The following is a 14,721-nucleotide window of genomic DNA, read 5'->3' as shown; positions in this document are numbered from 1 at the left end:
GAGGCGAGAAGAAAACCCACACACTTACCGTCAATTAATCTACAACAAAGGGAGCAAGGATATTGAATGGAGAAAAGACAGTCTCTTCAATAAGTGGTTCTGGGAAAACTGGACAGCTACCTGTCAAAGAACGAACTTAGAACATTCTCTAACACCATACACATAAATAAACTCAAGATAGATTAAAGATCTACATTCAAGACTGGATACTATAATACTCCTAGAGGAAAACATAGGCAGAACCCTCTCTGACGTAAATTACAGCAATAACGTTTTCGATCCATCTCCTAAAACAAAGGAAATAAAAGGAAAAATAAACAGCGGGGACCTAATTATACTTAAAAGCTTCTGCACAGCAAAGGAATCCACTGACTAAATAAAAAAAACAACCTACAGAAGGGGAGAAAATATTTGCAAATGATACAACTGACAAGGGAGCAATAACCACCGTTTATAGACAGCTCATACAATTCAACATCAAAAAGACAAATGACCCAACTAAAAACGGGCAGAACAACAGAATAGACATCTGTCCAAAGAGGAAATGCAGGTGGCCAGCAGGCACGTGAAAAGATGCTCAGTGTAACTAATCATCAGGGAAATGCAAATCAAAACCACAATGAGATATCACCGCATACCTGTCAGAATGGCTACCTTCAAAAAGAACGCAAAGAGCAAATGTTGGCGAAGATGTGGAGAAAAGGGATCCCTCCTACACTGTTGGTGCGGATGTAAATTGGTGTGGCCATTGTGGAAAACAGTATGCCGTTTCTCAAGAAACTAAAAAGAGAACCGCCAAGTGACCCAGCAATTCCATTCCTGGGTATATATCTCAAAAAAAAAAAAGATACTAATTTGAAAAGATACACGCACCCAATATTCATAGCAGCGTTATCTACAATTGCCAAGATGTGGAAGGAACCTAAATGTCCATCAGCAGATGAATGGATACACACAAAGACACACACACACACACACACACAAACACACATATGGAATACTAGTCAGCCATAAAAAACAAAATTTTGCCGTTTGCAGCAACATGGATGGACTTGGAGGACATTATGCTAAGTGAAATAAATCAGACAGAGAAAGACAAATACTGTATGATATCAGTTTATACGTGGACTCTAAAAAATACAACAAACTAGTGACTATAACAAAGAAGCAGACTCATAGAGAACAAACTAGTGATTACCAGGGGGGAGGGGGGAGGGGCAATATAGGGGTGAGGGAGCGGGAGGTCCAAACTATTGGGTGTAAGCAAGGTTCAAGAACGTATTGCACAACAAGGGGTATATAACCAATATTTTCTCAGAACTGTAAATGAAATGTAATCTTTAAAAAAACTGTATAATAAAATAAAGTATATTGATATTTATTAAAACGAATAACATCTGAAGCATCACTAAGGGAAATGAAGATGATTTTCCATATCATTGTAGAGAACAGGAGCCCAGAGATGCTGTACACCGTGTTCCCTCCACCGGCCCGGGCACTCACTACCTAAAAGGCTGACTGCTTGCTCTTCAGACACACAGTGAAGAGTCAGCCTCACTTCCTGCCAGGCGGGAGAAGCTGCCAGACAGGGGCCTAGAAGGAGCCCAGCTGCAAGTCTGCCTCAGGCCCCCTCTTCCTCATCACTCACTCGCTCTTCAGACAGGGATGGGAAAGAACTGGGACCCCTTCTATTCACCCTGAGGAAATGTTCCAGGACTTGCAGCTTGCTGGTCTCCGTGTAGGCCCGGGGACCCCACAGGAACTCGTAGCGAGCGGGATCGCTGTTGGCCACCTGCCGGTACTCCACGTACCCCTCCTGCACCCACACGTTGGTGATGAGTTCCCTGGGCTCCCCGTAGATGAAGTGCTCCCTCCCAGCACACAGCCCCATCTTGCTAAGTGCTCGCCAGACTGCCTCCTCAGGAGCAAAGTCGCCCTCCAGGACAATCACACCCAGAAGTATCACCAGGAGGCCAGTGTTGGGCATGCTCTGCCCGTCGTCCTGCATGCCATCGTAGGTGAGGCCCAGGGTGGGGACCAGGACATACAAGTGCTCCCTGGGGTCCACCTCCTTCACATCCACCCCAAAGACCAGCTGCAGACACTCAGAGGCTTGGCTCAAGACCACAGGGAAGTGGTCCTGGTCATCTCTGAGGACCGCATTCAGCATTTCCTCTTTTGAGGTCGGCTGCTTTGTGCGGTACTTGTGGAGCAGGAAGCCCATCAGTTCAGCCATCATCAAATGTAATGCATCTTGGAGCCGGGACTCGGCATCTGCCGGGTCCTGCCCGGAGCTGGGCCCCTCCTCACCTTGGCTTCTGAGGCCATTGTCTTCCGACTGGCTCCATGGAGGGGCTGCCACGGCTGTGGGGGAGGGGCAGACACCCTGAGGGTTCTGCGTGGGACTGGGTGTCCCAGAATCAGCCGCCTCCTCGCCAGTGCCCAGGAACAGGACTGAGTAGGAAGACGACGAGGAGGAGGAGGAGGGAGACAACGGGGATGCGCCGCCCTCTTCCTCCTCCTCCTCCTCCTCCTCCTCGTCCTCGTCCTCCTCCTCCACCCAAATGTCCTGCTCATCCATGGAATCCTCAGCCTCTCTTGGGTCCTGAAAGTCGGCTTCAGTGTGGTGGAGGTCACGCATCTGAACGGGAGGCACGGTGAGTGGTGTCGGGCAGCTGAGTGGAGCGAGGCCAGGGGTGACAGATGGGGACCCACGGGCCTGGGGAAGAAAGGGAGTGTCAGCGGCCCGGGCTGAGAAACCCACCCTGGGGGGCTCTGACAAAGGCCACTTACAGGTCTCCTCTCCAGGGGTGCCCTCGGCCTCACAGGGGCTCTCCTCCTGGTGGACGGTCGTCTGTGAACCTGACAGGGGAAGTGAGGCGGCTCCTCAGGGTGCAGCCGGCACAGCCCGAGGCTTTGGGGGCGACAGGGGGTGGGTGGAGTGGACGTTGGCGTCGTGGGGTCCCCTCTGTTCCGGGAGCCCCCGGGCACACACTCAGGCCCCACACCTCACCTTCAGTCCTGGCACTGCCGGCCTCCTGTGCTCTGTGACCCGAGGACACGTGTCTCAGACCTAGGCCTTCACCTCCCGGTGTCTGGAGCCCCTGGGAGAGAAAGGAGGGGAGACCTGGGGTCTACACTGTGGCACAGCCCTGGACCCGCGTGCTGGCAGCAGGCCTGGGCTCTGGCAGGTTCCCACTCTTCTAGGGTGGGAGGTCCTCTCCGCGCTAACTCAGGGTCCTCACCGTGACTCCAAGCGGGACCTGGGATTCTGCGCTCCAACCACCTGAGGGCCCCGTCCTGATAGTAAGTCCCCGGTCTCTCTGAGCCCTGGATGCGGAAGTCAGGACAAATCCACGTGTGCTCATCCCGCCTGGGGGCCTCCCAGGGCTGACAGCAGGGGCAGGATCGGTTGCGTCCCCTCTGTTCTGGGGTTTCTGGTCCCCTCACTCCTCCCTCAGGGTCCTCCCCTTGACTCCTGGCAGGAGCTGAGATTCCCCCCTCAGCCCACCTGAGGCCCCGCCCGTCATTCCGGGACGCCAGTCCTTCCGAGACCCGCATTTCGGGAACTGCTGCCCGAGGTCCTCCCGCCCCATGGTCTCCCAGGACTGGCTCTGTTCTGGGGTCCAGGGTCCCTGAATGCTAACTCGCGGTCGTCACCTTCACTCCCAGGCGGCCCTGAGATTCTCTCCTCCGCAGACCTGAGGACCCGCCCTTTCACTATGTCCCCAGTCTGTCTGAGACTGGGATGCCGAAGTCAGGACAAACCACGTGGGCCTGTCCTCCCCTCGGGCCGCCGGACGGCTGAAAGCAAGGGCGCCTTTCTGTGGGGTGGCCACTTTTCTGGGTTCAGGGGCCCCTCCTTCCTCCTTCAGGGTCCTCACTTTGACTCAGGCGGCATGTAGCCTCCCCTTGGAACCCCCGAGGCCCCGCCCCTCATCCCAGGACCCCAGTCCCTCTGAGGCCCGGATGGCAGGAAATGCCGCCGGTGCTCACCCTGCCCCAAGGCCTCCAAGGCCCAACACTGTCCCGGGGTGCAGGAATCCTCCATTCTCCCTCGGGGTCCTCACCTTGACTCAGGCGGCATGTGGTTTCCCCTCTGGCCACCCGAGGCCCCGCCCCTCATCCCAGGACCCCAGTCCCTCCGAGACCCGGATGTCAGGATGTCAGGGCCCCACGAGTGCTCATCACACCCAGGCCCTCCCAGGGCTGACAGCAGGGGCGGGATCTGTTTGGCCACTTCTGTCCTCCGTCAGGGTCCTCAGCTGCAGCCCTGGCGGTTCCTGGGACGCCCCCTTGTTGACCCGAGCCCACACCCTCACACCAATGCCCTCACTGCCCAGAGACCCCCAGGGGAGTCTGTGGACTCACATCAGGCCACCAAGCCCAGGGCTTCCCAGGACCGTGGACGCCAGGGGCTGAGATGGATTCCCCGGGGGTCCCTCAGCCCTCCCTCTGCTCCCCACCTGGGCTCCAGGCTGGGCCTGGGCCCCTCCCTCTGCCCACCTCAGTTTGCTCCCCTTGGACCCAGGCCCCTCCACAGCCTGGACCCCCGAGAGGGAAGCGGGGGTGGGGGTTGGGGCACTGATCCCCGCCACCCTGCCTGCGGTCTCCCAGGGCTGACAGCGGAACCGACCTGGATTTATCCTGTTCCATTGATCTGTGTCCCTCCACACGGTTCCACCTTGACTCCTGGCAGCGCTGGGCTCCTTCCCTGTGCAGACCTGAAGCCGGCCTCCCTCACCCAGGCCCTCACCTCCCTCACCCCCCAGGGAGGGGGCATCAGCGCCCGTCAGATCCGGACCCCGTGCCCGGGGCTCTCCCAGGGCTGTCGGGGGGGCCGGAGGTGGATTCCCTGTTTGGAATTCAGCCTCGGTGGGTGTTTCCTCCCTGCGATTTCCAGGACCATTCCTCATCTATGGCTTTGGATTCTGACCATCGAGGGGAGCTGACCCATCAGTGTAAGTGTCCAGCAGACAGTTTCCAAGAACACACCCCAGTAAATCCTACCCCAAGTTTGGGGCGGTTTCCAAACCTCTTCAACTATATATGCCAAGACTGAGTACACTGTGAGCCACATTAAACGCCACTCCTCCCTGCAGTTGGAGCATTCTGAGTGTTCTAGCAGCTCAGGCAGGATAAGCAGGTCTCTAAGCATCCCTGAACAAAGTACACCTTCCCTTCTCGCCCAGGAGATGTATCCACGATCCCAGAGGGCTTCTCAGAGCAATCTCCCACCTGACACGTTCCTCTCACCACTAACAAGTGCCGTCTGCACGTCTGCCTGCCGCCAACACCCAGCTTCATTACCATCACCTCCCACAGAAGGAGCCCCGCCCTCCCCCCACCCCAGCTTCCCAAAGCCCTGAACTGCCCTGGCGCTGGGCACTTACACTTGGGTGCTCTCTCCCGGACCCCCACCCCCTCGCCCTATTTTTCCTTGCCCTATGGGACTCAGGAGACATGTCACCAACTTCCCGATGTGACTGCGGCTCTTAGACTATCCTAGGTGTGGGCTGTCCTGCTTTTCCGAGTGTCCCCACAGCTAACACCGAGCCCTCCAGAGAGCAGAGGCTCGGTGTACGTCTGTGGATGAACTGAGAAGGTGAGCAGGGATCCTATTGATTCAGGTTGACTTTCTCCTCCTTTCTTAACTGAGCCAGACAAATCCAGGTTATACACACATAATTATAATTTTATAGACTGACAGAAGAAAAGGAATAAGGAGCCAATAATTAACTATCTTTCACTTTTACTTCTCTCTCTCTTGACCCCACCGAGTTTAGTGCTGATCACTCTCACATTTCCAAGTAAATTTCTATTCCAGTGCGGTGTTATCTACTTTGGCATCGCGAAGTATGATGGAAGCTTTCCCAATTTGTTTTACAAAATAGCAAAACTCAGTCTTGAGCTGCATAAGTACCAATACATGCATAATCAATATCATTCACAAACCAAGATACTGAAGCTTATTAAATATTATTATTAATATACAGAAATCTGTTGCATCTTATACACTAACAAAGGAGCATCAGAAAGAGAAATTAAGGAAACAATCCCATTTACCATCACATCAAAGAGAATAAAAATATCTAGTACTAAAGCTAGCTAAGGAGACCAAAGACCTGTACTCCAATAACTACAAGACACTGATGCGAGAAGCTGAAGATGACACCAACAGATGGAAAGATACACCGTGTTCTTGGATTGGAAGAATCAGTGTTGTTGACCATACAACCCAGTGGCCGTACTACCCAAGGCAATCTACAGATTCAAAGCAATCCCTGTCAAAATAACAATGGCATTTTTCTCAGAACCAGAACCAATAACTTAAAAAAGTGTACGGAAAAAGAAAAGAACCCCAATAGCTAAAACAATCTTGAGAATGAAGAACAGAGCGGGAGGAATCATGCTCCCTGACTTTAGACTATATTACAGAGCTGTAGTAATCAAAACAGTGCGGCACTGGCCCCCAAACAGACACACAGATCAATGGAACAGGATAAAGAGGCGAGAAGAAAACCCACACACTTACCGTCAATTAATCTACAACAAAGGGAGCAAGGATATTGAATGGAGAAAAGACAGTCTCTTCAATAAGTGGTTCTGGGAAAACTGGACAGCTACCTGTCAAAGAACGAACTTAGAACATTCTCTAACACCATACACATAAATAAACTCAAGATAGATTAAAGATCTACATTCAAGACTGGATACTATAATACTCCTAGAGGAAAACATAGGCAGAACCCTCTCTGACGTAAATTACAGCAATAACGTTTTCGATCCATCTCCTAAAACAAAGGAAATAAAAGGAAAAATAAACAGCGGGGACCTAATTATACTTAAAAGCTTCTGCACAGCAAAGGAATCCACTGACTAAATAAAAAAAACAACCTACAGAAGGGGAGAAAATATTTGCAAATGATACAACTGACAAGGGAGCAATAACCACCGTTTATAGACAGCTCATACAATTCAACATCAAAAAGACAAATGACCCAACTAAAAACGGGCAGAACAACAGAATAGACATCTGTCCAAAGAGGAAATGCAGGTGGCCAGCAGGCACGTGAAAAGATGCTCAGTGTAACTAATCATCAGGGAAATGCAAATCAAAACCACAATGAGATATCACCGCATACCTGTCAGAATGGCTACCTTCAAAAAGAACGCAAAGAGCAAATGTTGGCGAAGATGTGGAGAAAAGGGATCCCTCCTACACTGTTGGTGCGGATGTAAATTGGTGTGGCCATTGTGGAAAACAGTATGCCGTTTCTCAAGAAACTAAAAAGAGAACCGCCAAGTGACCCAGCAATTCCATTCCTGGGTATATATCTCAAAAAAAAAAAAGATACTAATTTGAAAAGATACACGCACCCAATATTCATAGCAGCGTTATCTACAATTGCCAAGATGTGGAAGGAACCTAAATGTCCATCAGCAGATGAATGGATACACACAAAGACACACACACACACACACACACAAACACACATATGGAATACTAGTCAGCCATAAAAAACAAAATTTTGCCGTTTGCAGCAACATGGATGGACTTGGAGGACATTATGCTAAGTGAAATAAATCAGACAGAGAAAGACAAATACTGTATGATATCAGTTTATACGTGGACTCTAAAAAATACAACAAACTAGTGACTATAACAAAGAAGCAGACTCATAGAGAACAAACTAGTGATTACCAGGGGGGAGGGGGGAGGGGCAATATAGGGGTGAGGGAGCGGGAGGTCCAAACTATTGGGTGTAAGCAAGGTTCAAGAACGTATTGCACAACAAGGGGTATATAACCAATATTTTCTCAGAACTGTAAATGAAATGTAATCTTTAAAAAAACTGTATAATAAAATAAAGTATATTGATATTTATTAAAACGAATAACATCTGAAGCATCACTAAGGGAAATGAAGATGAATTTCCATATCATTGTAGAGAACAGGAGCCCAGAGATGCTGTACACCGTGTTCCCCCCACCGGCCCGGGCCCTCACTACCTAAAAGGCTGACTGCTTGCTCTTCAGACACACAGTGAAGAGTCAGCCTCACTTCCTGCCCGGCGGGAGAAGCTGCCGGACAGGGGCCTAGAAGGAGCCCAGCTGCAAGTCTGCCTCAGGCCCCCTCTTCCTCATCACTTACTCGCTCTTCAGACAGGGATGGGAAAGAACTGGGACCCCTTCTATTCACCCTGAGGAAATGTTCCAGGACTTGCAGCTTGCTGGTCTCCGTGTAGGCCCGGGGACCCCACAGGAACTCGTAGCGAGCGGGATCGCTGTTGGCCACCTGCCGGTACTCCACGTACCCCTCCTGCACCCACACGTTGGTGATGAGTTCCCTGGGCTCCCCGTAGATGAAGTGCTCCCTCCCAGCACACAGCCCCATCTTGCTAAGTGCTCGCCAGACTGCCTCCTCAGGAGCAAAGTCGCCCTCCAGGACAATCACACCCAGAAGTATCACCAGGAGGCCAGTGTTGGGCATGCTCTGCCCGTCGTCCTGCATGCCATCGTAGGTGAGGCCCAGGGTGGGGACCAGGACATACAAGTGCTCCCTGGGGTCCACCTCCTTCACATCCACCCCAAAGACCAGCTGCAGACACTCAGAGGCTTGGCTCAAGACCACAGGGAAGTGGTCCTGGTCATCTCTGAGGACCGCATTCAGCATTTCCTCTTTTGAGGTCGGCTGCTTTGTGCGGTACTTGTGGAGCAGGAAGCCCATCAGTTCAGCCATCATCAAATGTAATGCATCTTGGAGCCGGGACTCGGCATCTGCCGGGTCCTGCCCGGAGCTGGGCCCCTCCTCACCTTGGCTTCTGAGGCCATTGTCTTCCGACTGGCTCCATGGAGGGGCTGCCACGGCTGTGGGGGAGGGGCAGACACCCTGAGGGTTCTGCGTGGGACTGGGTGTCCCAGAATCAGCCGCCTCCTCGCCAGTGCCCAGGAACAGGACTGAGTAGGAAGACGACGAGGAGGAGGAGGAGGGAGACAACGGGGATGCGCCGCCCTCTTCCTCCTCCTCCTCCTCCTCCTCCTCGTCCTCGTCCTCCTCCTCCACCCAAATGTCCTGCTCATCCATGGAATCCTCAGCCTCTCTTGGGTCCTGAAAGTCGGCTTCAGTGTGGTGGAGGTCACGCATCTGAACGGGAGGCACGGTGAGTGGTGTCGGGCAGCTGAGTGGAGCGAGGCCAGGGGTGACAGATGGGGACCCACGGGCCTGGGGAAGAAAGGGAGTGTCAGCGGCCCGGGCTGAGAAACCCACCCTGGGGGGCTCTGACAAAGGCCACTTACAGGTCTCCTCTCCAGGGGTGCCCTCGGCCTCACAGGGGCTCTCCTCCTGGTGGACGGTCGTCTGTGAACCTGACAGGGGAAGTGAGGCGGCTCCTCAGGGTGCAGCCGGCACAGCCCGAGGCTTTGGGGGCGACAGGGGGTGGGTGGAGTGGACGTTGGCGTCGTGGGGTCCCCTCTGTTCCGGGAGCCCCCGGGCACACACTCAGGCCCCACACCTCACCTTCAGTCCTGGCACTGCCGGCCTCCTGTGCTCTGTGACCCGAGGACACGTGTCTCAGACCTAGGCCTTCACCTCCCGGTGTCTGGAGCCCCTGGGAGAGAAAGGAGGGGAGACCTGGGGTCTACACTGTGGCACAGCCCTGGACCCGCGTGCTGGCAGCAGGCCTGGGCTCTGGCAGGTTCCCACTCTTCTAGGGTGGGAGGTCCTCTCCGCGCTAACTCAGGGTCCTCACCGTGACTCCAAGCGGGACCTGGGATTCTGCGCTCCAACCACCTGAGGGCCCCGTCCTGATAGTAAGTCCCCGGTCTCTCTGAGCCCTGGATGCGGAAGTCAGGACAAATCCACGTGTGCTCATCCCGCCTGGGGGCCTCCCAGGGCTGACAGCAGGGGCAGGATCGGTTGCGTCCCCTCTGTTCTGGGGTTTCTGGTCCCCTCACTCCTCCCTCAGGGTCCTCCCCTTGACTCCTGGCAGGAGCTGAGATTCCCCCCTCAGCCCACCTGAGGCCCCGCCCGTCATTCCGGGACGCCAGTCCTTCCGAGACCCGCATTTCGGGAACTGCTGCCCGAGGTCCTCCCGCCCCATGGTCTCCCAGGACTGGCTCTGTTCTGGGGTCCAGGGTCCCTGAATGCTAACTCGCGGTCGTCACCTTCACTCCCAGGCGGCCCTGAGATTCTCTCCTCCGCAGACCTGAGGACCCGCCCTTTCACTATGTCCCCAGTCTGTCTGAGACTCGGATGCGGAAGTCAGGACAAACCACGTGGGCCTGTCCTCCCCTCGGGCCGCCGGACGGCTGAAAGCAAGGGCACCTTTCTGTGGGGTGGCCACTTTTCTGGGTTCAGGGGCCCCTCCTTCCTCCTTCAGGGTCCTCACTTTGACTCAGGCGGCATGTAGCCTCCCCTTGGAACCCCCGAGGCCCCGCCCCTCATCCCAGGACCCCAGTCCCTCTGAGGCCCGGATGGCAGGAAATGCCGCCGGTGCTCACCCTGCCCCAAGGCCTCCAAGCCCCAACACTGTCCCGGGGTGCAGGAATCCTCCGTTCTCCCTCGGGGTCCTCACTTTGACTCAGGCGGCATGTAGCCTCCCCTTGGAACCCCCGAAGCCACGCCCCTCATCCCAGGACCCCAGTCCCTCCGAGACCCGGACGGCAGGAAATGCCGCCTGTGCTTGTTCCGACCTGTGGCCTCCCAGGACCGACTGTGTTTTGGGGTCCAGGGTCCTCACTGCTCGCTCACAGTCATCAGCTTCACTCCCAGTGGGACCTTGGATTCTCTCCTCTGCAGATCTGAGGGTCCCCCCACCCCCCATCTCACACTAAGTCCCCGGTCTCTCTGAGACCAGGGTGCCGCAGTCAGAGCACAACACGTGTGCCCACCCTGCCCTCGGGCCTCCGTACAGCTGCTAGCAAGGTTCCTTTTCTGTCGGAATGCCTCTTTTCCGGGTTAGAAAACCCCTCAGTTCTCCCTCAGGGTCGTCACTTAGGAGTCATGTGGTCTAGCCTCTGGCCACCCGAGGCCCCGCCCCTCACCCCAGGACCCCAGTCCCTCTGAGGCCCAGATGGCAGGAAATGCAGCTGGTGCTCACCCTGCCCCAAGGCCTCCAAGGCCCAACACTGTCCCGGGGTGCAGGAATCCTCCGTTCTCCCTCGGGGTCCTCACCTTGACTCAGGCGGCATGTGGTCTCCCCTCTGGCCACCCGAGGCCCCGCCCCTCATCCCAGGACCCCAGTCCCTCCGAGACCCGGATGTCAGGATGTCAGGGCCCCACGAGTGCTCATCACACCCAGGCCCTCCCAGGGCTGACAGCAGGGGCGGGATCTGTTTGGCCACTTCTGTCCTCCGTCAGGGTCCTCAGCTGCAGCCCTGGCGGTTCCTGGGACGCCCCCTTGTTGACCCGAGCCCACACCCTCACACCAATGCCCTCACTGCCCAGAGACCCCCAGGGGAGTCTGTGGACTCACATCAGGCCCCCAAGCCCAGGGCTTCCCAGGACCGTGGACGCCAGGGGCTGAGATGGATTCCCCGGGGGTCCCTCAGCCCTCCCTCTGCTCCCCACCTGGGCTCCAGGCTGGGCCTGGGCCCCTCCCTCTGCCCACCTCAGTTTGCTCCCCTTGGACCCAGGCCCCTCCACAGCCTGGACCCCCGAGAGGGAAGCGGGGGTGGGGGTTGGGGCACTGATCCCCGCCACCCTGCCTGCGGTCTCCCAGGGCTGACAGCGGAACCGACCTGGATTTATCCTGTTCCATTGATCTGTGTCCCTCCACACGGTTCCACCTTGACTCCTGGCAGCGCTGGGCTCCTTCCCTGTGCAGACCTGAAGCCGGCCTCCCTCACCCAGGCCCTCTCCTCCCTCACCCCCCAGGGAGGGGGCATCAGCGCCCGTCAGATCCGGACCCCGTGCCCGGGGCTCTCCCAGGGCTGTCGGGGGGGCCGGAGGTGGATTCCCTGTTTGGAATTCAGCCTCGGTGGGTGTTTCCTCCCTGCGATTTCCAGGACCATTCCTCATCTATGGCTTTGGATTCTGACCATCGAGGGGAGCTGACCCATCAGTGTAAGTGTCCAGCAGACAGTTTCCAAGAACACACCCCAGTAAATCCTACCCCAAGTTTGGGGCGGTTTCCAAACCTCTTCAACTATATATGCCAAGACTGAGTACACTGTGAGCCACATTAAACGCCACTCCTCCCTGCAGTTGGAGCATTCTGAGTGTTCTAGCAGCTCAGGCAGGATAAGCAGGTCTCTAAGCATCCCTGAACAAAGTACACCTTCCCTTCTCGCCCAGGAGATGTATCCACGATCCCAGAGGGCTTCTCAGAGCAATCTCCCACCTGACACGTTCCTCTCACCACTAACAAGTGCCGTCTGCACGTCTGCCTGCCGCCAACACCCAGCTTCATTACCATCACCTCCCACAGAAGGAGCCCCGCCCTCCCCCCACCCCAGCTTCCCAAAGCCCTGAACTGCCCTGGCGCTGGGCACTTACACTTGGGTGCTCTCTCCCGGACCCCCACCCCCTCGCCCTATTTTTCCTTGCCCTATGGGACTCAGGAGACATGTCACCAACTTCCCGATGTGACTGCGGCTCTTAGACTATCCTAGGTGTGGGCTGTCTGTCCTGCTTTTCCGAGTGTCCCCACAGCTAACACCGAGCCCTCCAGAGAGCAGAGGCTCGGTGTACGTCTGCGGATGAACTGAGAAGGTGAGCAGGGATCCTATTGATTCAGGTTGCCTTTCTCCTCCTTTCTTAACTGAGCCAGACAAATCCAGGTTATACACACATAATTATAATTTTATAGACTGACAGAAGAAAAGGGATAAGGAGCCAATAATTAACTATCTTTCACTTTTACTTCTCTCTCTCTTGACCCCACCGACTTTAGTGCTGATCACTCTCACATTTCCAAGTAAATTTCTATTCCAGTGCGGTGTTATCTACTTTGGCATCGCGAAGTATGATGGAAGCTTTCCCAATTTGTTTTACAAAATAGCAAAACTCAGTCTTGAGCTGCATAAGTACCAATACATGCATAATCAATATCATTCACAAACCAAGATACTGAAGCTTATTAAATATTATTATTAATATACAGAAATCTGTTGCATCTTATACACTAACAAAGGAGCATCAGAAAGAGAAATTAAGGAAACAATCCCATTTACCATCACATCAAAGAGAATAAAAATATCTAGTACTAAAGCTAGCTAAGGAGACCAAAGACCTGTACTCCAATAACTACAAGACACTGATGCGAGAAGCTGAAGATGACACCAACAGATGGAAAGATACACCGTGTTCTTGGATTGGAAGAATCAGTGTTGTTGACCATACAACCCAGTGGCCGTACTACCCAAGGCAATCTACAGATTCAAAGCAATCCCTGTCAAAATAACAATGGCATTTTTCTCAGAACCAGAACCAATAACTTAAAAAAGTGTACGGAAAAAGAAAAGAACCCCAATAGCTAAAACAATCTTGAGAATGAAGAACAGAGCGGGAGGAATCATGCTCCCTGACTTTAGACTATATTACAGAGCTGTAGTAATCAAAACAGTGCGGCACTGGCCCCCAAACAGACACACAGATCAATGGAACAGGATAAAGAGGCGAGAAGAAAACCCACACACTTACCGTCAATTAATCTACAACAAAGGGAGCAAGGATATTGAATGGAGAAAAGACAGTCTCTTCAATAAGTGGTTCTGGGAAAACTGGACAGCTACCTGTCAAAGAACGAACTTAGAACATTCTCTAACACCATACACATAAATAAACTCAAGATAGATTAAAGATCTACATTCAAGACTGGATACTATAATACTCCTAGAGGAAAACATAGGCAGAACCCTCTCTGACGTAAATTACAGCAATAACGTTTTCGATCCATCTCCTAAAACAAAGGAAATAAAAGGAAAAATAAACAGCGGGGACCTAATTATACTTAAAAGCTTCTGCACAGCAAAGGAATCCACTGACTAAATAAAAAAAACAACCTACAGAAGGGGAGAAAATATTTGCAAATGATACAACTGACAAGGGAGCAATAACCACCGTTTATAGACAGCTCATACAATTCAACATCAAAAAGACAAATGACCCAACTAAAAACGGGCAGAACAACAGAATAGACATCTGTCCAAAGAGGAAATGCAGGTGGCCAGCAGGCACGTGAAAAGATGCTCAGTGTAACTAATCATCAGGGAAATGCAAATCAAAACCACAATGAGATATCACCGCATACCTGTCAGAATGGCTACCTTCAAAAAGAACGCAAAGAGCAAATGTTGGCGAAGATGTGGAGAAAAGGGATCCCTCCTACACTGTTGGTGCGGATGTAAATTGGTGTGGCCATTGTGGAAAACAGTATGCCGTTTCTCAAGAAACTAAAAAGAGAACCGCCAAGTGACCCAGCAATTCCATTCCTGGGTATATATCTCAAAAAAAAAAAAGATACTAATTTGAAAAGATACACGCACCCAATATTCATAGCAGCGTTATCTACAATTGCCAAGATGTGGAAGGAACCTAAATGTCCATCAGCAGATGAATGGATACACACAAAGACACACACACACACACACACACAAACACACATATGGAATACTAGTCAGCCATAAAAAACAAAATTTTGCCGTTTGCAGCAACATGGATGGACTTGGAGGACATTATGCTAAGTGAAATAAATCAGACAGAGAAAGACAAATACT

General features: G+C 53.2%; 2 protein-coding genes across 2 annotated transcripts; both read right to left on the bottom strand.

The window, feature by feature from the left end:
• Nucleotides 1-1,416: 1,416 nt before the first annotated feature.
• On the bottom strand, nucleotides 1,417-6,985 carry LOC140691805 (melanoma-associated antigen 8-like). The gene is made up of 5 exons (XM_072955940.1): nucleotides 6,976-6,985; nucleotides 3,014-3,066; nucleotides 2,794-2,862; nucleotides 2,561-2,719; nucleotides 1,417-2,521 (listed from the first exon to the last, which is right to left on the bottom strand). The coding sequence occupies exons 1-5, from the start codon at nucleotides 6,983-6,985 to the stop codon at nucleotides 1,622-1,624; spliced, it is 1,191 nt and encodes a 396-aa protein (XP_072812041.1). The 3' UTR covers nucleotides 1,417-1,621.
• Nucleotides 6,986-8,128: 1,143 nt separating this feature from the next.
• On the bottom strand, nucleotides 8,129-14,095 carry LOC140691804 (melanoma-associated antigen 8-like). The gene is made up of 5 exons (XM_072955939.1): nucleotides 14,086-14,095; nucleotides 9,521-9,573; nucleotides 9,301-9,369; nucleotides 9,068-9,226; nucleotides 8,129-9,028 (listed from the first exon to the last, which is right to left on the bottom strand). Exons 1-5 carry the CDS (start codon nucleotides 14,093-14,095, stop codon nucleotides 8,129-8,131), a joined length of 1,191 nt encoding a protein of 396 aa, XP_072812040.1.
• Between the last annotated feature and the right edge of the window lie 626 nt (nucleotides 14,096-14,721).

This window comes from Vicugna pacos, chromosome X (assembly GCF_048564905.1).
Source record: "Vicugna pacos chromosome X, VicPac4, whole genome shotgun sequence".
Taxonomy (NCBI): domain Eukaryota; kingdom Metazoa; phylum Chordata; class Mammalia; order Artiodactyla; family Camelidae; genus Vicugna; species Vicugna pacos.
The sequence above is the reverse complement of the archived record's forward strand: the minus strand, read 5'-3'. Positions and strand labels throughout refer to the sequence as shown.

Coding starts and splice junctions, on each gene's coding strand:
- LOC140691805 (XM_072955940.1), bottom strand. Junction 2,863..3,013: donor CGGCAGTGCCAGGACTGAAG/GTGAGGTGTGGG, acceptor TTCCCCTGTCAG/GTTCACAGACGACCGTCCAC. Junction 2,720..2,793: donor CACCCCTGGAGAGGAGACCT/GTAAGTGGCCTT, acceptor TTTCTTCCCCAG/GCCCGTGGGTCCCCATCTGT.
- LOC140691804 (XM_072955939.1), bottom strand. Junction 9,227..9,300: donor CACCCCTGGAGAGGAGACCT/GTAAGTGGCCTT, acceptor TTTCTTCCCCAG/GCCCGTGGGTCCCCATCTGT. Junction 9,029..9,067: donor TGGATGAGCAGGACATTTGG/GTGGAGGAGGAG, acceptor GAGGAGGAGGAG/GAGGAGGAAGAGGGCGGCGC.